This window comes from Excalfactoria chinensis, chromosome 3 (genome assembly GCF_039878825.1).
Source record: "Excalfactoria chinensis isolate bCotChi1 chromosome 3, bCotChi1.hap2, whole genome shotgun sequence".
Taxonomy (NCBI): Eukaryota; Metazoa; Chordata; class Aves; order Galliformes; family Phasianidae; genus Excalfactoria; species Excalfactoria chinensis.
The window spans coordinates 68,597,768-68,625,574 of record NC_092827.1 but is presented as its reverse complement, the minus strand read 5'-3'; the positions used below and the strand labels follow the sequence as shown (position 1 = coordinate 68,625,574).

General features: G+C 36.3%; 1 protein-coding gene across 2 annotated transcripts in view; it reads right to left on the bottom strand.

The window, feature by feature from the left end:
* Nucleotides 1-4,787: 4,787 nt before the first annotated feature.
* Nucleotides 4,788-27,807, bottom strand: part of MAP3K21 (mitogen-activated protein kinase kinase kinase 21) — a 42,779-nt gene continuing 19,759 nt past the window's right edge. The window contains exons 2-11 of one of the 2 annotated variants that reach the window (XM_072333522.1): nucleotides 27,421-27,601; nucleotides 22,852-23,000; nucleotides 22,090-22,265; nucleotides 17,256-17,496; nucleotides 15,698-15,820; nucleotides 13,099-13,215; nucleotides 12,401-12,551; nucleotides 11,459-11,553; nucleotides 8,939-9,724; nucleotides 4,788-7,953 (exon numbers count right to left, since the gene is read on the bottom strand). In XM_072333522.1, the coding sequence (XP_072189623.1) occupies nucleotides 7,550-7,953; nucleotides 8,939-9,724; nucleotides 11,459-11,553; nucleotides 12,401-12,551; nucleotides 13,099-13,215; nucleotides 15,698-15,820; nucleotides 17,256-17,496; nucleotides 22,090-22,265; nucleotides 22,852-23,000; nucleotides 27,421-27,601 (2,423 nt within the window). In that variant the 3' untranslated portion in view covers nucleotides 4,788-7,549. The remainder of the gene's footprint in view (nucleotides 7,954-8,938; nucleotides 9,725-11,458; nucleotides 11,554-12,400; nucleotides 12,552-13,098; nucleotides 13,216-15,697; nucleotides 15,821-17,255; nucleotides 17,497-22,089; nucleotides 22,266-22,851; nucleotides 23,001-27,420; nucleotides 27,602-27,807) is intronic. The other variant, XM_072333523.1, reaches the window with a different exon arrangement.

Below are 27,807 nucleotides of genomic sequence, written 5' to 3'. Positions count from 1 at the left end.
GTAACTTAAAGAATTTAGGGTAGGGGAACACCAAAAACACCATTTATTGTAAGACACAGGAAATCAGTGCTAAATTTTAACAGTTTTGACCAATCACTGCAATCTTGAATAACTCACTGAACTTTATGTGATTATTTCCCTACTCTGACAATTACTAGTTAAATCACTGTAGATAGTTTTTATTCTAAGTATTCCTTACCAAAGTTAAACTTTAACTTCTAGGAATCTGTGCTCTGAAAGAAAAAGTACATATGGATTCAGTGGATTCAGTTCCCAGGCTAAGGATTAGTGCTACTGTGTGCATAAAGTTAAGGCAATAACCCTGCTGGGGCTCTTGCTTACCACTGAAAAATGATGCGTGCAACCCCTTGAGTGCTTTGCAGAAAAGGATGAAATAATTACGTTCATTTACAGACCAGAGACAGTGTAAAAGCTACAAAATGAGTGAAGTGGCTTGCCCAAGATCAAATGCCAAGCCAGGTGTGGAACTGTGGGTCAGACCTCAGGGTTACATTGCCTGTAGGTACAGCTCCTCTGTTGAAATCATTACACTAAAAAACAGAGAAATAAAGCCATTTTAGAAGCCGCTTTTGAGTGTTTACACAATGAAAAATTAAGCATCAAAATGAGAAGGCAGCATCTAAACATAAGTAGAAAATTTCAGAAGTCCAATCTATCTTCACAAATATTTTTAACATATACACACATACATATTTGTATGTATATAAAACCCCAAATGTAAACTGAGTTGGCTTCATTGTTTCAATGCAATTACATTGGCATGTTTTCGAATCCTCTCTTGAAAAAATACTTAATGATTGTTCAAAGTGGCATGGGAGAGGTCACTGAATTGATAATATTTAAATACAGTGTTTTTAACTCTTCGGTATCACACACCTCTAGGGTGTGTGAGCCTATGTAGTAAAGCTGTTAGGCAAGGACTCCTCCTGGAATGTTGATCTATTGAGATGGATTTTAAGTAAAGATTGCACGGGTGCAGTTGACAAAGGCACACAGGATAATAATAAGGCAAGCTTTACATCAACCTACAAATGAGGAGAAACGTTTTATGAAAATAGCAAGGGGAAAGAAGAGAGTACATAAAACTAGCTTGAGGCTGCACCCTGAGTATGTGTTCAGTTTTGGGCCCCTCACTACAATAAAGACACTGAGGCCCTGGAATGTGTCCAGAGAAGGGCAATGAAACTGGTGAGGTGTCTGGAACACAAGTCTTATGAGGAGCAGCTCAGGGAGGTGGGATTGTTTAGTCTAGAGAAGAGGAGGCTCAGGGAAGACCTCACTGCACACTACAACTTCCTGAAGGGAGGTTGTGATGAGGAGGGGTTTGGCCTCTTCTCCCAGGCCACAAACAGGACCTGAGCAAATGGCCACAAGTTGTACCAGAGGAGGTTTAGACTGGACATAAGGAAAAACTTCTCTCAGAGAGTGGTCAGGCACTGGAATGGCTGCCCAGGGAGGTGGTGGAGTCACTGTCCCTGGCAGTGTTACAAGAGGCACTACAAGATATGGTTTAGTAGCTTGTGGTAGCAACGGTGATGGGAGGATGACTGGACTAGGTGATCTTGCAGGTCCTTTCCAACCTCATGATTCTATGATTCTAGTCTTACATGGCAGTACACGTATAACATCCCAGTAAGAATAAGAGAGTTGAAAGACTTTGACATTGTATTAAGATGAGTCAATTAGCATATTGAAAAAAATAAAGTCTGATTACAAGTCATAAAATTATGGGATTTCCATCAGCCTTGTGGAAAAGGGTCAGATGCTAAGCAGCTACTAGCACAATTACGATCAACACAAAAAGGTAAGAATTCAACCTCGGCAGGTAAAACTCATGCTAAGGAAAGCCTGATAAGCGAGGAAAAATACTTACCTAATTAACAGGGCTAGATGAATGTAATTCTGAAGCTGATCTGATTAAAGCAGTCATTTCTGAGAATCACTGAAAAGACTGTTGAAAGAGCAGATGGCAAGGAGTTGTTTTTTTTACCCACCCCTCTTCTTCCATCCCCTCTATTTTTAATGGAGCTTGCCAGCTCACTTCCAGTGTTCCCTCAAGTATTTGAAAAACAAACAGAAAAACACCCAACCAGAATGACATGCAAGCACCTCATAGACAGAAAGTATTGACAAGACTTCACAAATTAACCTAATTTCTTTTTATGGCAGGGTAACAAGCCATCTGGCAATGGGAGAAATAGCAGATGTATTCTGATCATGACAAGGTTTTTGATGCTCTCACAGATGATGAAAGGGAAGATCTCAGCTGGAGATTTTTGGGCAATGCATTTCTTCCATCCCCAACTGTGAATGCAGTAGAGTGCCCAGTGATGGATCCAATTTCTAGAATGTTATTCAGGAGGAAACACAGAAGGAATTGCAGGGCTTATCCTACTAAAGAAAAGGCTGAGGTGGACTATCGTATACCTGTTTGTACACATGGGAGACCTAATATGCTTTTAAAATCCAGAGAACATTTAAAAGATGAACAAACTTTTTAGTGCTGCTTCCTACCATAGCAATAGCTATTGGATGAAGGCTGACTGACATACAGAATCCTAAGAAGTCCTGAACCAAATTCCACAGCATACTTCTAGAAACAGACTTCAGAGAAACAGGTAAATCTAAGATTACCTAGATTGATCTCCTATTAGGAAAACACACACACAAAAAAGATACATACTCATTTCTCTAAGCCAATCAAGAAGGCACCTGAGCACTGGATTCCCTTTGGGTGAATACTCTACCCTTCAAAATAGCCTGTAAGTGATAACACAGCACAATCAAAAGCCTTGAACTCAAAACAGCTTAAAATCTCTTGACAATGCATATGACTTATCTGGACTACTGACAGACAGACCTTGCTTTTGATCCACCTGCTTCTTAGCACAACTGCCTCTTCATTAGGAATGGGAAAGAATTGTACAAGTCCCACAGCTGTGGACAACATTTATCAGGCAAAATAAGAGGCATTTTAATAGAAGCAACAAACACTGCTTTCAGTCTGGAATATAGCACAGAATTAAGCTTCATAAACTACTACTGCCTACTCCGATCTGACATAAAAAATTTGCAAAACAGTGGAAGAAATGAATAGTCATTTCTGTTTCCTCAGTGGTCCCAAGCACCCAGTTCTGACTCTGCTTTACAAGACAAACAAACATGGGCTTACCAGAGCAAATCCAGTATAGGGCCAGGAAGATTTTTGAGACTTGATCACTTCTTCCATGAGGAAAGGCTTAGAGAGCTGGGTGTGCCTGGAGGAGGCTCCACCGTGACCACAAGAAAACACTTCCACAGTGAAGGCAATCAAACACTGGCACAGAATGCCCAGAGAGGTTGTGAAGTCTCCATCTGTAGAACTGTTTAGAACTTGAATGCACATGGTCATGTGCAAAATGCTCTAGCTGATCCTGCTTTAACGGTGGGGGATGGACTATATTGTCTCTAGAGGTCTCTTCCAACCTAAACAATTCTGTGAATATGTGAAATAAAGTAAATCCATCCTACTTGCAAAGCTCTGTGCATTTGTTCTCTGGTTTATTAGAACAAAACACTTGTTAAGGCACTGTTCAGGGCCCTGGAACAGACGGTGGTCACAGCCCCAGAATGCAGGAGTTCAAGAAGCTTTTGGACAACACTCAGACACAAGGTTTAGATTTTGGGTAGCTGTGTGTGGAGTGAGGAGTTGGGCTCAATGATCCTCGAGCATCCACCAAACTCAGGATATTCTGAAATTGTATGAAAAGAGCTATTCTATCAGTTTACTGGGTTTCTAACAATACTGAGATGGCTAGAGTTCGGTTTGCTCATTTTCACTTACAACCAGAAAGAAATCTCTTACAATCCTGCAAGGGCATTCTGGCCTTAACTTAAAATATCTAATGCTGCAAAACCTTAAGTGTCAGTACCTTACACATGTATCAAAAATGTACCAGAGTCTCATGCTGCATGTACTGTAGCAACCTGATTGGTCATATTAAAAAGGGAGGTGGCTAATGAGCGATGGGATCTTTTCCATTGTCATACAGCTGTCTGCAGATCATTATAACATTGTCTACAGTTTAAACTGCCTGTGCAGCTTGGGTTATAAATACTCACATCTAGGCTCAATACTGACACTCACTGGCTATACGAATGTATGTTACCTCACTAGCCTCACTGAAATCTTCACACGATGTCCTTGTAAGATTGGGCTCACAGCTTGGAATTTCTCTGCACCACCAGAAACTTCATTATGCTGTTGCTTCCTCTTCTCCATACTCAAAGGGGGGGCTAACAAGCCCATGATGGAACGCAGAGAATGGAAAAGGAAAAGGAAAGTTCACAAAAGAAGGTCACAGAAAATATTACAAGAAAAATCATTGCTCCATTTGTCTTAACAACAACCACACAAATAAATCCTTACCTGTATTTCTGATGCTCAATCAGGTGCAAACTCCATTTATACAATTTAACTACTGCTCTACCAACTCAATTATACACAGCTACCATTATAACAGCCCCAAAATATAAATGCTCACAATGAAGAAAGAAAAACCTCACACTATACGTTTCTGCCCACATCAACTACTAGGAACAACAAGAACATTCACCTGCCGAGCTGGATAATTAATCTTAAGTTAACAATTGCACTCTAATGTTCCAAGAACAGGCTGGCAATAGTCTACAGTTCCTGGCTATTCCCTTGAGAACTCATTTGTAAAAGTTAAGATACCATTAATATATCTTTTGCAAGAAAATGCAGGTCACTTTGCAGTACAGTAGCTACAAAACATTTCTTTATTTTTTAAATAAAAACATTTAAATCATCAGGTTTTGTAAAACAGCACGTCAAGTGTTTATCTTAATCCTTGTAGTGTGAGCACCTTCAGTTTTATGCTAAAACAATCAACATAATTTATTATTTGGTCAGACTATTCACCTACATTGAAATAAATATAACTTCAAACAAGACAGATTACTTAAAGCATACCAGATAGCTCTAACGTCATAAAAAGCTTTTCTGGTGACAGGTGAAACAGAGACTGCAAAACTATGACTGCAATATTTTTCTCTTTTATAATTTCAGTGAAGACTGGCCTATGAAACTACTAAAAACAATAAAGTTCTATAGACTAAAGCTTAGAAAGACTGCATTACAAAAGAAAAACAATTCAGACGGCTTACCTAAGCTCTCTCAGAATGAGAGGTGGAATACATACTTCTGAATTAATTATCATACACCGGGCTGGTCATAATATGACCTGTTCTCACGCAAAATTATCCACTGAACAGAAATAGAAATCTTGGTTTAACAATGAGATAAACCACTAATAGGTGAAAACAATATAGCCCACAAAGAGCATTTTAAGCTGACAAAACAAATGGTGCAAAATTCCACAAGTGATATAAACCTTTAAAGTACAGAAGTTTATAAGTCAGAATTAGTTCAGCACCTGAGATTTTCCTTTAGAAAGCAAAACAGAGACACTTTCTTTAGAAACGTAATACAGTCAGCTCCTTTGCTCTGAAGTGTTGCATCAGAGTAACTGATCGGAGCTGAAATACACATAATGTTCTAGATTTCTAATTATGCCCTGAAGATAAATGGACTAGCAAAATAGATTCAAGATTTGATCCATGTGCATTACACAACTGCTCTGCAAAAACATTTTTTCTTTTTATCAAAAGTGGGATAGATTTCATCTACTGAAGCGTAATGATGAAACTGAATTTAAAGAAAAGTCAAAGAACAGCACGCAACTTGAATAACGTGGATAAGGAAATAAGATTACTGAAATAACAGCATTGGAACAAAATGTAATAATCTGCTATGCAGGCATGGAGTTTTACAGACAACTAATTTATTTGTCTTCACTTTTGATTAAAATACTACCCCTAAAGGAAATCCTTTTCTACTTATACTTTGGTAGTTGGGAAGTGATATTTATCTGTGTTCTGCTCCACATGATTTCAGTTTCATGATTTTGTATCATTCTCAACATAACCAACCTACTGCACATACCAGCCTTAGAATAGAAGCTTTCCTTTTTTAATCTCCTGGCTTTGAAGCTTTTAAGTAAATGTGTATTCTATTTAACACTTGAACTCCCAGACCCCAGCACAAATAACAAAAGCCTCAGCAAAGTACTGCTCTGAGAAGTACATGGTAGTTCTGATCTAATGTGTTCTAAGTTTAGTTATGATGAATATTGATCAAAAGATATGCAAATGCAGATTTCAGATAGTGGAATATAATTTAATTCTAGAAACGCTTTCATCAAATAAAAGAGACTGTACACTTGGTTTTACTTATTCACTTAGTGAAACTGTAAACAATCAGTTAAGGCTTTTTATTTGTTAATCAAGGCTAAGCTTCCCACCTCAATTAACTATATGGAATTTTATGAAACTTTTATATCTCTGAAAACCAGGCAAGCACATCTCTCTGCCCTTTGATTTCTAAGATCAGTAGTAACTTCTGGAAGGAAAGCTTCAGAGATTATAATGAAAACATCAACGCTAGGTTTTTGCTGCCCTAAAATTTGAGTGCAGTAAAATGCACCGTTGAATCACCTGAACTCCAAAAATCAGTCATTCTTAATCCCATCAATTTTTTCCAATACAAAGTGCAGCAGAGTTTTTAAAAAATAAAGAGGGGTTGGAGGGCACAATCCTCTCCATCACACACACACAAAAAAAAAAGTTTAAAAAAATCCCAAGCCAAGAACAAATTCTTTTCAGTGCAAACACTGCAGTCTTCAAAAAGTTAAGAGTACAAATATTTACGTTCCAGTGTATCCTTACCTACAAGGAATGTTGTTTCACATTAGAAAGCATGTCAAATACCTTTAATCCAATCAAAATATTGAAGTTTACTCTCTCAAATCAATATAGTGGCTGAAAACCCAAGTGTTTACATAAGCAGTAAAGCTTTCTGAAGAAATTAATGCACACAGTTGAAAGTTCTCTCAAACACCAAGGGCAAACACTGCAAATGCAGCTGCTGGTCCTTAACCAACTCCAGTATAACGTGCTGAAGAGTAACCAGTCATTAATGGGGAGTGAACAGTTCTCTACACTGGCATCTTAAACCCTTGACCCCTTTTATAATCCTAAAGGGCATATAGAAGCTAGCTGCAGATAACTCCTTATACTGAATTCTTCTCGACTGAAGACAACATTACCATATGTCCTTCGGTTTTTCAATGTGCAAAGTTAAATTTCCAGGAAAAAAAATTCAAATTTATAGAAAATAAATGTAACACTGCAGAGGAAGATGGGTTTGTTATTTTAATCATTCAAAATATGCTCAGCAACTTTGTTAAGAAGTATTGTGCTTCTAGGATTACTAGTTGGGATTCTATTTGAAGAAGGCACCTATTAGACTTTCTTAATTAGCTGCCCATTTTGATAATTTTGGTACTATTTGTTACAGTACATAAAAAAAATAAACAAACAAACCAACAGCAGCATAAAGCATTAGGTTGACAGGAATTTTATATTTGTTCTCCTTTGAAATGAAGATATTTAAAATGAAAGGCACTCAAGACAAAAACTCTCTCTCCAGTTCATATATAGATGGCCGGCATGTTTTGCTCTTCATTCGACATAAAGGCACAGTACAGTCTCTATTTTGACCTTCCACATCAATATCAAGTAACGAGGGCATGTGGCAGTTAGTTCTTTCCTCAGTGTCTGGCAAAAGGTGAACATCTGAATCTCTATTGCCCTCTAAGCATTTGGAGTCTTTAGAATTTGGTTTCATAATATGCGGAAGAATCTGCCATGAATCAATTTTACTTCTAACAGAAGAGGGTCGAGGCCTTGATATAATATTCATAGCTCTTTGTTTTTCATTTGAAACACCACAGTGGTTGCTGCTTCTTTGAAGAGACGGAGAATGTAGAGTTCCAGGCAACTTGGAAACATCATCAACAAATCCATTAGCTGAAGGAATGAAAAGGTCAGACAAACACACAAATAAGAGCAGTGTTTAAACTCTGTGGCTCCTTGATTTCTTTGCCATTTACAAAACCAGATTACCACAAGCATTAATGATTTCTTTTTTTTCTTAGCAAGAAATGAAGACATTCATTTACATATTATGGGGAACTTCCTAAGGAAGGACCAGCAGTGCTCAAAGAAATCTTTCTTTTATACTTTCTGTTAGAGACTATAACAATTTCTATTTCATTATTAGAAACAAGAAAAAGCATTAATCATCCAGTTCTTGGATGAATATTAACAGTGGAATACAGCCATCAGTATTTGTCAGGTTATTATGAATAATTACATATGCACAGAGTGCCATAAAGGATACTACATTTAAGTCACTACAGAACATCAACACAGCAGTTTAGAACTCCTGTTCTTTTCAAAAATTTATTAACCATGAAAAAATCCACTTAGACCTTAACCAAATCTAAAGTCATTTTTAGCTTAAATTTTTTAATCAGCAGCTTAGCCCAAAGATTTGCTGAGTATGTGACAACTCCTAGGTTAAACAAGCAAATCAAATCGTATTAGATTCTCTCTTCTTGAACATAAAAATGTTCAGTACTATAGTGATGCTAATTCCCTCACATCTGCAGACTGTGAAACAAGTGTAGATTTTTGTCAGTGTCATGGAGTCCACACACAAAAAGCACGTTATTGCTGACAAAAAAGCTACTGAAATCTGTTTCTGCAATACCTGAGAAAATAACTGATCCACTTGAATCTTAATAATACCTTCCCCTGTAACAGGACACTACTCCAAATGCAGACAGCTCAGTGTTTGGACACTAAAAGCTTAACTGCATGCGTTTATGAATGCTGAGCTTTGAACACATAACAAAGACCCAGCGAATCATTAGTGAATGGTTAGTTTCCCTACATTTTCTATTTCTGAAGTTAACAATCCCCCCAACATTTTAAGTTCTCAGTCACCTACCTGTGGTGTGAAAATTGTTCCCATCCGATAATGTTCGTCTATGACCCAACACACTTAACTTTGTTGAGGAAGCATTTGGAACTTTTTGAGACTCTTGTTGCAGATCTAGATTAAAAGGCTGATTTTTTAATCGTGCGGAAACTGTATTAGGAGCCATCTGTATTCTCTGTTCTCTTTTATTGTCGTACGTTTCAGATAAAAAGTCATCATTAGAATTACGTGGATCACAATCACCAAGCACACTGCTTACAAAGGCATCTTCACCGTCAGACTGAAGTAGGCATTTTGTGGAAATGGAGGGCATAGAGAGAAGATTCACAGTACTTGCAGCTGGGTTTAAGGATGGAATACCTGTTTCCTCTTTTTTGGACTGCAGTCTTGTAGGGCTAGCACTCCTGCGAAATTTTGAAGCACGCTGAAATATTCCATCACGTTTCTTTTTCTCATCTTTAGGCAAGAGTTCATCTGGACCTTGTGATTTGTTCAGCTCTCTAATATCCAAGCCCAGAGCAACAGATGCAAGGAGGACTGCACATCCATAAAGAACTGAATCAGTCTTCTTTTTCTGCAGTGTTCTGCTCAGACTGTTTGTAGGTGTCATTTGAGGAGTACTATTTGTAGAACTGGCAGAGGTTCCCTCTTCAAAGCTCTCATGTTCTACTGTATTCTCTCCTTGATCATCCTTCCAAAGAGGTAGGTTAATATAGGCCTGACTTGGCAACTTAATTGACTTTGGTCTTTTACTGTCCAAACCTTCAGGGAGAAGTCTCTTATCAGTACACACATCTAAAAAAAAGCACAGCATACCACAGAATTACAATTCAACTATTACACGTATATCTGCATATGTATACTGGGATTTCCTCTTACTTGCAGTTATTAAAAATCTTGAGATTTAGAGTAGGTTCCCCTTACATGTAGTCAGAAGATTGGAGAGACTTGCATTTTAAGTTTCAGAAACGTAAATTCTAAGCCCAAACATTTTCAGGTTTCCTATTTAATCTTTAGAATATATGAAGTACTATTTCACCACAGATGTCATACTTTGCGTAACTCAAAAGCAAACTCTAGTGCAAGAAGCTTGCAAATTAAGTTTCCTTAGCGCATAAGATTAATTTTTAGAAAGGAAAAGTATATCTTCCAACCATCAGCAGAATACTGTTTCTGCACGCTTTAGGTAGTGCTTTTTGAAAAATATGAAAAATATTTTATATAAAATATTTTATGAAAAATATTCCCATGTATGCTTTACAGTTAAGTGATTTAATAAACACAAAGTGACTGAGAAGATCTGGAACAGATTCTTTACAACACTTTCAATTAAGCTGTGTTCCAAAAATCAAATGAACTGCTAGAATTTTTCCAATTGTAACTGAAATAAGGGGCAAATGTGATATTTCACACCCAACAACAAAGAAAATGGATCATGCATATAGACCACATGATTTATTCTATCACAAACTGCTGAGCAGTATAGAAGAATCATGGAAATACTTGAAATGCAAACATGTAAACTTGTTTAATCTCTGTACGCAGGGGTTTCGTACATGCTTTTAAACCTATAGAATTGCTCTCTGCTTGGTCTGTGGGTTTTTTTGTTTGTTTGTCTGATTTTTAACAATCCTACCAGCATACATGATTTTTTTTCCACTCAGATAAAACAACCAATCTCCTTACTAGCAGCTTACTATTTCCTCTTCCAGTTGACATAAATCTATAGCTACTGGGCTACAAGTTATACCACAGTTCTATCTCTGTTCTTGTTTTGTTTTTCCTGATAGCATTATTTTCTTAGTTACCTGTCATACAGAAAGCAGACGCAAATGTGAAAATTATAATGAATAGTGCAATGTGCATAGCTACAGCACATTGTAGGAATGGAAATAGAATGCAATATCTTGTTAGCTGTATTTCAAGGTAGTATTATATTCCTTTCTTTTCCTCATGGTTTCCTGTAAATCCCAAAATGTCTCCTAAACAACTCATCTACTTTTTTTTCCCCTTGAACATTTAAATAATAAATATTACTAAAAGAAAAACAAACACAAACCCCAAAAGCAGGAAACTAAGATTTGGAAACATATGAAGACTTACAGGTTTTAACTACAGTTTTAAACTGAGTACACAGAGGTCACTAACAATAGAAGTCATTAATGATTATTTAAATGCTGATGTATTTGTTTAGAGAAGAATCTAAACAGCAGTGACCGCAGACCTAACATACAGATCAGCCTGACAACTCAAAAATGTGGAAAAAAAACTGCATGATATGGCAGACCTCATACAATGTCTGTTTGTTAGCTGCTAGGAATAGAAAGTTAAAGATTATACCACTTAGTGTCATAAATCTTTTTTCCTTTTTTTTTTTTTTCCTTTTTCATTTGCATTGGAATTGTATCTGTAGCATTAGAACTCTTAATAACATGCATAATATTTGAAGAATTCAATGTGCTTTGTAACACTGGGACAGATTTAATGCCATTACGTAGTAACTTCTACTTTTTCAAACATAGCTCTTACCTTGGTCCACAAACAGTGAAGCTAAAGGAACACCCTTCTGATTTTTCATTACAAGTGTTGACCAAGGGTTGCTGCCATCCGAAAGGGGTCTTATCCTGAAACAATGATAGGCACTTTGGTATTTCAGATGATATTGAGCTTATATACACTTAGAAAGATACTGCATTTTCCTTTCAAACTGTAACAATGAGTACATAAGTTGAAAACAGAAAAGCTTCTCAGAGGGAGGAGAAAAAAAAAAAAAAAAAAAAAAAAAGCATGTAAGAAATAGCAGAGACTTAAGACTATAAATTAATATGTAGCTTAGAATCAGGAGTTTACACTGACAAGAAATTTTCAGAATATGACAGCCTAAAAAAATGAAGTCAATGAAAAATGGACCTTGACTCTCTACTGAAGAACAAAAGTCAGTGAAAACCTGGACAACAGATACACTCTCCAAGAAGTGAAACGAGTATCACAAATTACAATCACAAACAGTAATTTTCAAATTAACAAAAATAACAAAGCCAGTTTCAGTAAGACTGTCTGGATCCACCTAGCATATGAACCAGGCAAATGAATGGATGTTTTCACACACAGACAAAAAAAAGAACAGGCTTTAGTAATTCTATGAAGGAAGAATATCTCTCTTTCATCAGAAAACAGCCAACCTCCAATTATCATCAATCCGAAAAGAAATCTGAAAGTAAATGTGCCCAACTGACTTTCAGAACTCTTTTAACCTGTGCTTGTTAGTGTGAATGGTGCTGCTAGTGTGCACTGTGCTTCACATATGCAGTCAGTCTTATGTAATTGCATTGGAAGAGACTACTGAGGGCTATGCTGGCAGTTCCTTAAGTCAGTCGAGGAAAGGCAAGAAAGGGAGGCAATGAATATCTACTACAGTGATGTAGTTGCCAAGGATGCGTAGTATTATCAAACAAAATGCAGTAGACATACTTGTCCTTACAATCTGCACGATCCTTTGTTTGTATTGAACTTGGTCCCCATGTACAACCTCTCTTTTTAAAATTTCTCTTCACTTCTTCAAACTCTTCCTGGTGGTAAGTTGTGCTCCTTCCCCAAGTTTTGTTGCTTTCATCTGAAGTTACTGAAGATTGGATTTAAAAAACACAAAAAAACCTTCACATAAGTAGTTTTTCTATAAATATATATATAATTTGTACGCATTGACAGAACAGCTTTTCTATACCACAAAGTCATTCTGACACAGTAACACAAAGAGTAAACAGAATTTGAGACTTTCTTTTTTACAAAATACACCACACAAATTGCATTGAACCAAAAAGATGAGCAAGCAAGAAAAATAATTTGTGAGCTGACAATAGACCCAAATTAAAGACAAAGTAACAAAATTATCTGCTCCCTTTAACTGAGAACCTTATACTTAGGTAATTTAGATAAGTGAATTAGACTGAGCACTTAAATTCCAACGAAGAAAAAATACGCTATGGAACAATTGGTATCAACTGAAATCATATTCCAATTGTGAGAATGAATAATGTTTTCTTTCTCATTAAAAGTATGATTTGTTTGAGTGAAAAGCATCAGTTCTTCATTAAATGCTTAGTCCGTCACTTCAGGTCAGCTGTGAAATTAAACAGAACCAGCACCTTTGAAACATAATAAAATCTTGCCTTTTTTCATAACCCCACTGGGAAGTTCATATTCACTTGTGATATCTACATCTTGCTGGTACACATATACACTGTTTCTTCGGCCATTAGCTGTGTGTGTATCTGTACTGGGAATCACTGAAGAAAAATTAAGAGATCTTAGTCAAGCTGGTTTCAGAAAGGAATCTTTTTCCCTTCTTCTGGTCATAAAGCCCAAATCTAAAAAGGCTCCAAGCATCTTTTGATAGAGGGTTTTTACTGTAGGGTTTACAGGTTCCTCTTTCTAGGACCAGTCCCAGGCAAGTAGACTTCCGTATGTACTAACTGGAGAAGTAACCTGACAGCAACCAAGCATGCTTACAGCTATGATGAAGACGAGAGAAAAACAACTCAGCTTGTTATAACACAGCATGATTAATGAGGTAGTTTTTTCTTGCCAGCTGTTCAGCCACTTCTGAACCACTGCACTCTTGTCCTCCCTCACCACACACAGCTGCTTATGTACTTCCAGGACCTACTGAACATGTTTTGTTTTTTGTTTTTTTAACTTTCTCCTTTAATCAGCTTTTAAAAGTAGCTGAACTTGATTTTAACCACAAGATTTATAATTCACTAATTTTTTATGTCAAAATACAAAGCATTTACATTTGGAGGCTAGAATTGTTGATGACAAAGTGAAGCAATCAAGCAACCAATTGTTAGAAATGCCTGTTCAAATCACCTCTGTTCAAATAAGTCTTCTAGAAACAATGACACTTATAAGTGAAATCAAGTTAAAAGATTATTGTGGGAAAGAATTTCTTTTGCACAGGTGCAGATGGGTGTGGAAGCTAAACTGTTTCACCTAGATACTTAGGTGATCTATAATCAAAACCAGAAGAGTGCTTCTTTTAAAGGAAAGCCTTTATGTCATCCTTTGTGCTCTAATCCTACAAAAACAAACACCTGCGCAAGGAGAACAGAAAGTCTCCAGGAGCACTGAGCACTTACGCAAAGATTTAGATTGGCACTGCTATAATTTACACAGGCTAGGAGTCACAAAAATAAAGCAAAACAAAACCCACCATCAACAAAACAAAACCTCAAGTTTTCAGAATTGTGCCAATACCAGTTATTTACTGCACTTCCAAGCACTTCTATACAGAACCAGGAAAATGAAAGATCAAACAGGACAGTCTTGTCTATATGTAGTCATGATATTTCACAAGATTAAAAAACTCCATCCCCCCCCCCAAAAAAAAGACAACCTACCACTTTCACTTTATGAGCTCTCCTCATAGAATTTACCTTCAATCTCAAATTTTCTTTAAGAAAAGCAAGATGGAGTCAGTCCATCTCGCTCCATTACATACAACTTATGGGTAGTAACAGTATTTACCCAATGAACAGTGTGAGTTCTGACAATAACAATTCTGGTATTTACTGAACTGGAAAAGGCAGCACTTCACCTTTAGGGAATAATTATTGAAAAGGTCTTCATAAAGCAGAGATATTTCCAAAGAAGAAGAGAGATCTGGTTTCTATCCAAGTTTTGGAGTTTCAAGTAGACTCAAAAAATGAAATAGAAACCTGTAAACAAGCTACAAAATAGCACACAGTGGAAAACAAAAAAAACAGCATGCACATTGATTTCTCCTCCTCCGTATGCATATCTGATATAGATTCTGAAGTACTTTCCTTAAGAGGAAACTCCTTTGGCAACAATATTTAGTCCCTATCCATAAACAACCAGTAGGAACTGGTTCTACTGATTTTAAATGGAGAGAAATTTGAGGGTTTTCCATCTTGTGTAACATTCCACTTTAAATAAGGGCAACCAGGCAATCTACTCTGCACAGTAGATTAGGCAGCATAAAAGCAGGCAGCGAATCACCTAAGAATTTACCCCTATCTACATGCAGTTATCTCAAAGATAAAGGTGGGCTTTATTATAAAAACACAACAAGTTTCCTTCCATATTCATAACTGCTACCTCCACTGTATTCCTTCCATCACCACTATACAGAAAATAATGTAGGTTGTCAAGCACAAGAACCATTAGTTTTATTCTTGTTACTTTTCCTTGTTTGGGGAGGGGGGGGTGAGTATAAAAAAACTAAGAAGGTAAGATTTCATCTTTATTTTCTTCTGTTTTTATATTTGCTTACAGTTTACTTTTCTTTTTTCCTAAGCAAGCTGAGTTGCTGTTTGATACTCAAGTTTTCCAGCTTATGAAACTGCTTCATTCTCTGAATATATATATATTTTTGAACAACTACTGATTTCATTTAGCAACTGTAGTAAACTTAATAAAAAATTGTTTTCCATCTAAGCTTGTTTTGCATTTTGCCTTTGTAAATTGTGATTGTTCTGTGTTTTATTTCAACCTTCATTCAAATGAATTCCTGAAGTTATTAACAAAATATATGGTTTAAAACATCCACAGTCACTCTGAGTTGCTGAAAATCAGTCAGCATTTTAGCAAGATTTTCCTTTCCTATCAAACAACAGCTTGCAAAAGTTAGAACAAGTTAAGGAACCTGGAGAACAGAAACCTGTCTGAAATAATGTGTTTCAGTGAAAATATAAAACAGACATTCTGTATTGACTAGACAAACGATCAGACATGTTGGAGACTTACACTGTATAGCTCGAAGACGAGGAATTATTGTGGGGCTACTTGATGGACTAGAACTGTTACTGTTTAAACTCCTCCTTTTATCCAGATTAGGAGATGCCTGCACCGTTATTTTGTGCTGGAAATCTATTAGAAATAATTAAAAAAAAAAAGTTCTAAATAAAGAATCTTCAGTAGATTGTACTGTTGTACTACCAAATCAATTAAAATTATATAATGAGTTACATTTGATAACAAAAGAGATGTTCAAACTAAATATGATGACAAATTCTGATCCTTAATTCAGCAAATCAGATCTCCTTTTCAAACAGGCATGATTTCACACTCTCACAGACTCCATACAAAAGGTTTGCAGAAACACCCACAAAAGGAGCCTCATTCAGTTGGATCCAAAACTGAGACACATCCAGATTGCCAGCTGTTATTCAAATGTTTGGGCTGTCACAAAAGCTAAACAAATATGTTTCATTAAAGAGGTCATACCCATCAACATGCTGGAAATTCAAGACACCAAAATACAGAACTACGAATATTTACATCAAAATAATAAAAAAAATATACTGGAAAGGAAGAAAAACATAATGTAATGAAGTTTGATCATATGCCCTTCTCTAATCTCTATCAACAATGCAATTAGATTGAATGTTTTTCTTACAACAGAACTGCCTCAAGGACAAGTTCATCTGCATGATTCTTGACAACTAAGCAGTATTTTGGATAAAATTGTTGATATATCACTTTTTCAGATAAGGTAGAGGCAGAATCAGGAAAAAAGAAACAAATATTAAGTTTAAGCTTGTGATTCAACTTAAACCAATACGCTTAAATATTCATGCATTCTTTGTCTCTTCCCAGCTACCAGACAGCTACAGTTTGGTCCACACCGAGTTAACGTGCCATTAGGCTCATGGGGCATTGGTAATAAATTGACAAACCGGGAAACTACTGGAAGGATCCAGCCTATCCCAGAGTACTACTGACATTGGTGAAGGCTTGCAAATCATGGGCATAATCTTGAGTTTGCCTAGTGACATCTAGTGGCAATATTAATAAGGCAACACAATCAGTCTGACAGCAGAATGTTCTGATCAAAAATGCACAAATGCACCTCCTCCACAATGGTTTTATTTAAACATATTTACACCTACTAAATTTATATTTTATGTCTTTATGAAGTACTATTTTTCCACTAGATACTCGCAAGCTTAAGGCAAACAGTTATATTTGATATGAAGTCCTGTGATGTGATAAAAAGGTAGTTCTCTAGAGGCACAAAGACAGCAAAAATCTGAAAGTTCAGATCTTCAGATCTTTTGGTTTTCATGCTTTCCCTCCAGAAACAGTAGATTTGATTGAATCAGGTGAAAGATTCCCCTGAGATGGGGACTAATTAAAAAAAATATAGCATGTAAAAGCGATTCTTACCATATTCTTTGCACTTGTTTGTGGTAGAAGAAACTAGAAATGAATGAAAATACCAGGCAATACTGGAAATTTTAACCACTGAAGCCTGTGCATTTAATCATAATGCATATTGCAAACTTAAAAGAAAATTGCAAACCTGAAGGCAAACTAATTCTGTGTCCATCTTTAAGTTTTAACCGGCTTCTTTTAAATTTGCCCTTTCTCTTCTTCACATTGGGTTTCTCTTGATTTAACTGGAATATCATGATGTTCAGTTCACGCTCCAATACATCTATCTCACGTTCTGCTAACTGTTGCTCACGCCGTTTAAGCAGTTCTTCTTGAGATTTTTGCTGAAGAGCTGCTCTTGTCAGCTCTTCTTCTCGTGATCGAAGCTCCTAAAATAAGATTTGCACAAATGAAACCATGTAACAATGTAAAATCTGTATTAAAGGATATTGCAAGTATTCAGTAAGTTGTATTTCCTTATCTGCTTTCACAATGCACTATATATACTTAACATGCACATACGACCTGACAGTCCACCATTCTGCATGACTGAAGATTCTATATTGGGATGCAAACAAGCATTATACAGATTTCCTTAAAAGAATTTAGCCTGAGATACTTAAGCTAGGTAAGCAATGGTAATGGGGACAACATATCAAACCAAAGATTATCAGCTTACAGCCTAGCACAAAATGTTCTCTAAGTACTTCACATCAGAGACTCTCCCATCCCACGAGGGCTGCTCCTTGATAACTTCCATACACTAAATAAAAAGGAATGACCTGATGAAAACACAAGTGAATACATTCATCTTCATTTTCCTAACCTTTCCTGTTTTTCAGCCATGTATTAGGCTTTTTTCTATCTGAAAAAGCAATCAGCATTATAATGAATGAGAATTAGTGTAATAGGATAAACTAAGAAGACAGCTGTTTCTTAATTAAAATCCAGCAGGTATCTGTGTAGCATCAAGTAGCTAGTCACTGAATTGCACCACATGGTCTCCCAAAGTATCAAGCCCATGCAATAGTTGCTCTTTTGCCTTTCTTTTCTCTCTTCTCGGAAGGAAAAGCTCTATCAAAAAGATTCATTAATTTTTAGGGTAAATAAATTCCCAAGGGTAAAAAGCTGTAATCCTACAATCATAAAATGATCTTTATCTTAAACTTAAAAAAAGGAAAAAGAAAAAAGAAAAACAACCTGTCAAAATATGCTTGAAATTTAAGCAATGAGAAAAGAAGTTACAATGTGACTGATACTCTCACTAGATAACTTTTTCCTTTTAATGGATGATTATGTAAAATCTGTCCAAATTGAAATTTGGCTGAAAACAGAAATTCAACAATGGAAATCAAGCTATACTAAGAGTTCTAGATATTTAGGTATCTTTTTTCCCTAATTAAAACTTATTCATTCAGTTACCGTACATTCTTCCTATAAAAGAAGAACAGACTGCATATTTCTAGCCATCAATATCCACCAACATCATATAGTAGCACTATTCCCCATCTAATGTCCAGCTTTTATTGAAAGACTACCAGCATAAAGCAAATATTCTGCTCTTTCAACACCCATTTTCTTCAGAATAAGGTGGCTTCTGAAAAATATCAGTTTGATGTTCTCAAACAAGTGCAAAAAGTATCCCCCTCTGCTCCTGTCTAAAAGACTGTGGGATTTCAGAAAGACAGGTTACCACTGAATCAAATTAAACCCTGGTTCAGTGAGAAGCAGCTGCTCCTCACAGAGATACTTGTTTTTTTCTCTTTACAATTAGCATACACATATTGCTTATCACTGGTTTCAGATTTAATTTAATTGGCAGACACATTTTAGACAACTTGCTAAGTTGGAGTGAGCCTGTTTCAACAGAACTTTTTTTTTTTTTTTAGAAAAAAAGTATATATTTTTTCCTTTTAAATCCACTCTTCTTAACATACACACCTTGGCAAAAGGTGATTATGCCTCTTGGGAATTCAAAGGGGCCTGTCTTCATGCCAGCAGCAAGTAAAATTTTGGGTGTTTAATAACTTTTAACACTTTTTAATTTAGAGGTTACTGACAGATTTTTCCTTTTTTCTTCCTTCTGCCCAGTCAAAATTGAAGAAACAAACTAAAAGATTTGGAAGCAGAAGACAAATGAATTCAAATTTAGGATAAAGGTACATCAGAGTTTAAAACAGAAAGGATGTTTATTACTATGAAGCTTTGGGAGATACTCTTGAGTATGCACCTCTTATCCTCAACCCCAGGACATAAAGCTCAGTAATGAGGAAAAAACTGAAGGTACAGAAAAGACAGACAATCTAGAAAATGAAAGCATTTCCTCATTGCGAGTTTTAGTATTTAGTCTTTTCCAAATAAACTAATTAAAGATAGACCTACTGCAATTAGTTATGCAATGTTTCTACACCACTCTCCAATTACAACACTCATTATAAGGAAGCTAGGAAAGAGTTCTATATTTAAGTTGCTCAAGAATGCTCATCACAAAAGATTGTAATCTCTTCTTGAAGTGGGTGTCACCATCACTCATTTACAGCAAGCCCTTGAGGAAATTCCTCCAGCTACAGAAGTTTCTCTTTCATAGGGAAAGAGACTCCACACAGGGTTGTTGTTGTTGTTCTTTCTTCATTTTATTATAATAATTATATAAATGCTTCATAAACTTGACTCTCTCCCTAGTACCTGTCAGTAAAATTGATAATGTGCTAAATTAAGCAAGCACAAACATTTGAATAACTTGTCTAAGTCAAAGTTACATGCTTTCATTCTTCAACAAGTTTACCTAATTAGGGCAGATGCCTTTGGAAGTGCACTTAATTTGGCATATGAGAAGTAAATTTCATTAATCTTTTCCTCTCCCTAATTAGGCTTAATTCACTGTTACACCAAAAATATAACTCTTCCCACAAAAATCTGTGCTAACTAATACTTGATTTAGTCAGTATGAGTTTCTTCAAAAGAAAATCTCGTACTGGACTAATACCTACAGAAAATTAACACCCACACCTGCATGGGAATGCCTTTTCTTGTTCCAAGTGCTCCCACAGCAAAAAGGAGAAAATGGTTGGTTGAGCACTTACTGTAGGGGAAAAAAAGAGCTAGGCCCTATGGTAGGTTCTGGCAGTGGCTGTTGGCCTCACAGCTAATGAAAATGAGAGTATCTTCTCTTTGTAGAGGGACCATAATTCAGCTGCAAAGGAAGAAATCTGACAGCTAGAGGGACACATAGCCCACCTCCAACAATCTGTAGGTAGGGAGCGTATAGATAATATGGCTAACACATGCTCAGTTCTATGACATGAAATGGAGAAGGGAAAACCAGAGGGTAGAAACAAAGACAGATTGGAAATAAGGAAGACTGTTATTGAGGATACTACAGACTTGGCAGTGACTGACAAATCTGAATAATCACATGCACTGATGCTACTACCTTAGCAGAGGGCTGTTAAGAGTTAGGGTACTATGGTTAGGCTGTGGTTGGACTTGATGATCTTCGAGGTCTCTTCCAACCTGAGTAATTCTATGATTCTACTACAGAAGATCCATAATGCCACATCCAACATAAACTAATAGGCCACAAGTAGCCATCTCTGGCATTTGGTGGTAAGAGTTGTGGGGCACTGTCAATATTTAAATGACTGTTTTATAAGAATTTCTCTACAGATTCCTGAATCTCAGTAATCTTCTGTACCTATTACATATTTGCTTAATGAAAAATAACGATGTATACTAGGCAACTGTATTATTGCAAGAGATCTACAAGGAAGGCATCCATTTCTGCCAGAAACATTTCTAACTGAGATTCAAAAGGACAACTAAAAGCAAAACATAAAGACAAATATTTTCAGACACTGCACCCCAGAGTTTTAAGGAGAAACAGCCAAAAGATTCTGGACTGGCAGCCTTGACATTTAATAATACCCTGGAGGGAGGGAAAACAACAACAACAAAAACCCCAACAGCACAGAGGATAACTAGCATGGTACCAACTACATACATCCTTGAGGTTGACAGATTTGATACGCACTGTCTGATGAAAATTAAAGAACAATGTAATTAAGGCCAGCCAGCTTGCCTATAAGAAAACAAGAACAGGTCTAGCTGATTAAAGACTATGGTTGTTAATAAAATTTTCACATTTGGTACTGCCCTTGCTCCTAAATGAAATAGAATAAGAATTGACTGGCCAGCCATTATAGCTCAAAGGCATAATTAAACTACAACATTTATGATAAATGGAGATATTAACAGAGTGATCTCAAAAAACTGGCTATTTACTCTTAGCTATTAACATTTTAAATTTATGGAAATAAGAATCATGAAAACCTGCAGTGGCTATAAAAATGAGGATAATAAACTCTTGCTTGTTTTATAAGTGATGCATTCAAATAGTCAGAAAAAAAAACAACATGCTAAAAAAAAATAAATCTACAAGCCTGACCTGAAAACCATTTTCTTTGGGGAAGCAGGTGGGGATATGTTGCCTTTTCAACTGTATTACTCAATGAGTTAATCACACTGCAACCCTCACTCACAACAATAATACTGTTTCCCTGATAAATGTAATGTTTTCGTTCAACTGAAGTACCTCTAATTACAGTTTCAGCACTCAGAACTGTATTGAATTCGTTACAGAAAAAAAGGAGAAGAGCAAAGTGTATGCAATCCAAGAAAATCAATAAGACCTTTTGTCCTTAATTAAGCTTGCTGCAAGTTGATTAAAATGCTGCCAAAAAATACTGACGAGAAACCTAAATGGAATTTAAGAATAATACATCCACCAACAAACATAGGTAATTAAATTAACAACTTGTTATAATGAGAATAAATCTTCTCTAATGTAGTTTAGCCTCTCACTTGTGTCTCACCAACTAAATCAGGTTTCCAGCATTACTTTGAAAAGCCACAATTCAAACATCTGCTGTATCACAACACACATACCATTCCTTTACTGCCATGCAAATGGAAAATGAACTTACTTTTTCCTTGGTCCTCAATTCATTGAATATCTGCTGGATTTCCAATTTCCAGTCATCTTGCATGGAATGGAAAGATTCTTGAGGCATTTCAGTCATTACTGCCCCCTCAATGGCAGTAAGCTGTTCAAGAATTATGGCAAACGATGGTCGGATATGAGGGTCCTGTTCCCAGCATTCTAGAAATTATTAGAATCCCATCAGTGCTTAATAGTACATGTAACTTTTTGAAGAATAAAATGAATTTCCAGTTGTTTGCTTTTGTACCTTAAGTTATAACGCACTATAACCTTCATCTGCAAGGCTTCTGTTTCTGTAATTGATACCTACCTACCTTATTCAAGACTGCTTTTTGTTAATAATCAGATTTTTTTCACCTTTTTTACTTTCAGGAAAAAATAATGAGAAAATGCTATTTGCAGTTCTTCCCTTTGGGAATTTATCATATTTATCTTGCATTGACTCACATTTTAGGAAAATCAATGCAATTTGAGTGTAAAAAGAAATCATTAAAATTAGGGATAAAGTATACTCTGTGACCACTGAAAAACTTAAGTGGTGTACTGTAATGCTGCATGACTTGTTCAGAAGCGTTCAACAGTCGGTAATACCAGATTGCCTCAAAAAGAAGAAAATATTTTATATGCAGTGCATTATCAAATATGGTGTTTATTTTGGATCCTATGACTATTACAGGCAAGGATACACACCCAAACCCTTAACTGTTTAAATATATAAGTGGAAAAAAAACACAAATATATATACCTTTCATTAGTTTTGCAAATGGTTCAGGGCAAGTGGATGGAATGGGCAAAGTAAGCTTATTGACAGCAACTCCATAAGCCACAGCGAGGCCATCAATGCCACGGTAAGGAACTTCTCCTGTAAGCAGTTCCCACAGCAACACTCCATAACTACAAAAAGTAATTTTTAAATGGTTATTTTTCAGAATACTGGTACCTTATTTAATCAACAACAAACAAGTACGTGTTCAACCATGTACTGCAATTCCTGAGGATTTCCCATGTCAAAGTGAATGCCTTAAAGAGTTGACTCTACTTCAGTCATCTTGCACCTCTTCTCCAGTAGCAAATAACCAAATTCAGTATGACTTAGACGCAATCCTACCATACTGTCACATGCTAGCTGAAAAGATATGGACACCAAGGACTCAAAATATAACCTGAAGCCACTTCTCTATAAACACTAGTATCATCTAAATCTCACTTTGGACTAGAAGTTTGAACCAGAGGAAAACAAGCAATCCTTTCTCCATCAAAGTCAAACAAAAGATCAACAACAACAACAACAAAAAAACAACACCCCACCACCTCACCAGAGCATTCAGGCCATACACCTTTCCAGACATTTCAGTTTCCTAGATGCACTGGTGAGGCCTCACCTTGAGTACTGTGTTCAGTTTTGGGCACCTCAGTACAGAAAGGACATTGAGGTGCTGGAGCAGGTCCAAAGAAGGGCAACAAGGCTTGTGAAGGGCTTGGAGAATATGCCCTATGAGGAGAGGCTGAAGGAACTGGGGCTGTTTAGTCTGGGGAAAAGGAAGCTGAGGGGAGACCTTACTGCTCTCTTCCAATACCTGAAAGGTGCTTACAGCGAGAGTGGGGTTGGTCTCTTCTCACTGGTGACAGGATGAGGGGAAACAGCCTCAAGTTGTGCCAGGGGAGGTTTAGGTTGGGTATCAGAAAACACTTCTTTACAGAAAGGGCTGTTAAGCATTAGGTACCCCTTCATATCCAACATTCCTTCCATGTACCCCACCTAGTACCATCAAGTACTAGAAGTACAACCCCAACTACAGCAGATGCGACAAGCAGAAGAATATAACCAGTGATATTTTTCTATCACTGCCTTCTTCTTCAAAGTCATTCAGCATTGTGCAAAACCTTGTACCATTAGAATATGTAAATAAAGAAACAAAAACCAATAAACTACACAATTTCAGCACAAACAGAACATACTTCTTACAGGAAGCAGTTAGAATTAAATAGCAGTGTTCTGTTTATCTAAGCAATTTTAGCTATCATGAAAATCTCAGGAAATTAATGAATTCACCAGACTAACAATGAATTAAAAGCTAAGTAGTATTGTTTATTCCTAAAAAAAGCAAAAAAAGTAAAAAATGTCAGGATTCTCAATCATTTCCCACTTTTTCCTCAGTCTAATCTATACATCCAGTCATACGCTCAAACCTTCTAAGACCAATTTCATGCTAAAACAGTTATACTTCTGACAATAATAGACACAACATTTTCTGCAGTTTTGTATATGACGGAAAAATTCTACTGAAGGTTGTTTCTTTAATATTCTTAAAAATAATCTTACACTTTCCCAGCAGGTGAAGGTTGCTTTTCATTCAAGGAATTCCCTGGTTCAGACTATTCTATACCTATTTTGGCATGAATTCTAAAGTTAAGCAGAATCATAATAAAATTAACTAAAAAGAAATAATCTTTTATAAAAAACTTGCGTTGCAACATTAATTTTTGTTACATCTACGGTTTTAGCCTTTAACAGTCAGTAATTTTCCATGCTGCCAAAAAGATTAACCTCTTTTAGGGAAGGCAGTCTTAACTTCATGTACCAAGAGCCAATACGGGCTGGGGAGGAATTCTACAGATTTTTCTAGTCCTTCTGTGTTGGAGTTTTTGGGAGGTGTTAGTCAGTCCATCATTATCCAGGACAACCATTACTTATTACTCAACTATGGAAGTTGCTACTTTGTGCATTAAATTCCACCAGCACGCATACAGTCATCCTATGCATACAGTCAAAGGTACTAAGAAACAACATCTGCAAAAGAGTAAGGGAGTAATACCCATCTCCTTTTACATCTTGGGGAAAAAAGAAAAACAAAGAAACATGCCCAAAAATACAGGCACAATATAAATTAAATTATAGATTAAGGTCACAAACTAATGCTTTCAGTAAGTAGATCCTTAAACATTTTGGCTATAATTTTCTTTTATTCTCCTGCTGTCCAGTGTGATTTAAGCCTTTCTTTCTATATCTCATTCCAACAATAACTTGCTGTTGCAATGTATTTTAAAAGCTGATCAAAATGGAAGTAATCAAAGGTCTCAAAGTTTCTTTTAATTTACAACCCATCTTCTAAAGCAGAGGTCACTATGCACTGCCACACGAATCCCTTCAAAGAGTACATGAACATGCCAGGCTGCAAAGGCAGCTATTCAGCAAGAGCTTCCTGATTTTGTTGAGAACTTGCACTTTCAGGCTTTTTACATAAGACTGACATGCTTAGACTGAAATATGCAATAAGTGATGAAAAGATAGGAGTGAAAAAGTAGAATTCCTCTTTGTTGTTATTTTTGTATATAGCTATAAATTCCCCAAAACAGTAGTTGTAATTTGGGTTTGTGAAGCAGAAGGGTACAAGTTCAGGGCCTAGAAAGAACACACTCTGCTATCTAGGAGGACACTTGAGAAATGCTGCCTGCAAGACAGCGTGAAAACCCTGCCATAACAAACCCCAGCACTGGCTGATTTTGGAATGCTGCTTGCATGTGCAATCATATTTAAGCAGTCTCAATTGCTCGGGAGTTTGCTTGTTTTTAGTAAGTGGTCTAGAGACATCTCATGTAGAGACATCAGTTCTCAGTACACGTAATTTCAGTTTAAAACGTTCCTTAAAAATATTCTTGTCTTAGAGAGACACATGCTCACAAATGTAACCCAAGTGTTTTTAAAATAAAAAGCACCCCAATAACCAGAGTATTGCTAGATTTGCAGAATCATTTGTCTTTTAAAGAAGGAGTAAAGATAAGCAACAGAACAGACCGAGGTATAGTAAGCAGAAAATCTTTAGAAGCCAAGAAGGACTAATCTATACTGTAAAACAGAGCCTTTCTACTCAAAAACCTCTCCTGTTACAAGTCCGTCATTGAACTAATACTTACATTTTTACAAGAGAGGCGTGCAGGAGAGAAGGCGAAGAAGAGAAATACTGTAGGTTCCAAAAATGTAAACTAATGTTGCAGCAGAATATAAAATAATTGCACCAAATCATACCCCCTCAGATACCTAAAATCACAGCAACAAGACTGGACAGGACCTGTAATTAAGCATGGAATACAGCTGATTAGGGAAAACGCCTACACCCAAACTCCACCCCGCAAAAGAAAAAGGAAAATAAAAAAAAAGAAAAAAAGGAAGAAAGAATGGAAAAAAGAATGAAGGGAATGATGTTTCTCAACTGGTCATCAACTCAAGACTGATGTAAACAACATGCTGAAAATCAGCTGCAGACAAATGGGTGTCACAAAACAGTAACGCAGATACAGAATCATCCTGAGAACACCGAAAATGTTACTTCATGCTGTAGAATATCTAGCATCCACACAAAATGAGACCATACTTAACAACTACACAACACAGTGCATGCATAAAAGGCATGAAAAAACAGATTGAAGTCCTCCCCTCCTTCCCCAAATAGCTTCCTTAGATCATTCACAAACAATTTAAAAAGAAAAAAAACAGAGACTTTTCAGAGGCATTGCAGCTATTAAAGGCTACTGTGCAATCATAACTATTCCCCTGAAATACATCTATCCCATACTACATCACTCAAAACCAGCATCAGTATTGAGAACCATATTATGTATCTGATCCACCAAGATGTCTTCAATGAGAAATTCACAAACTTAACATAGTGAGATACATGCTTTCCAACTTAGAAAACACCTTAAAATAATTTTATGAGAACACACTCTTCTCACTACGGTTAGTAGAAGCAAAATCTCTATGAAGTTAAAAAAGCCAACTGTTTAATTTTACACATGATCACATTTTAGATTCCTAGAAAGCAGAACAAACTTCAAGTCGGCATCTGGCAAAGTTCTGGTTTGCCACGATTTTTTATTTTACAGGCACACAAGGGGATGGCTGGTCCTATTTCTTTATGCAGAATGAGACTTTTTCAAACATCTGATTTGGAGCAAATATACTGTTACCGATTGATCATATGGTAGTATATCAAGAGCATATCACTCTTCATATTAACGTTCTAGATAAGTTACTTCACCAACAGATTTTTAAGGGTTTCTCTCAACGAGATCTTGCTTTCTCTTCAAAAATATGCTTTTCTGTTATTTTCCCTCTCTTTCTTTCCAATTTTTAAGTCATGGTAGGTAGATCAGAAGTAGATGCTGATAAATTAATATCTTTCTTAGAACATCTATACCTGCCGTATCCTGAGATAACTTGGGAATCCATCAGGAAAAAGATTCAAGTCAAAATTCATTCAAAAACCTCAGTTCAATTCTACTGAATATGGTCTTTAGTAGATTGACTTCTTACCTCCAAATATCACTTCCTTTAGAAAACAGGGAGGACTTGATAACTTCTGGAGCCATCCAGGCGTATGTCCCTGCTGCACTCATTTTGGTTGTTCTGTGCCATTCTCTAGCCAGCCCAAAGTCTGTAATCTTCAAAGTTTTATTGCAAATGTCATCATGTTCCATCTTCTCTAGCAACAAAACTGCAAAACATTGAGTTTGTAAATTAATTCAGTGGGAATCAAAACAAAACCACCATTCTTGTTATTAATTCCACACACAGTTTTGATATCTGCAAAGAACTGTATGATCTAAACATTGTGAAAATACTATTAACTTTTTTTTTTATTAAATAAAAATGAACAAGTTTATTGATAATTCCAAGCACTTCTAAGTAAAGAAAGGGAGA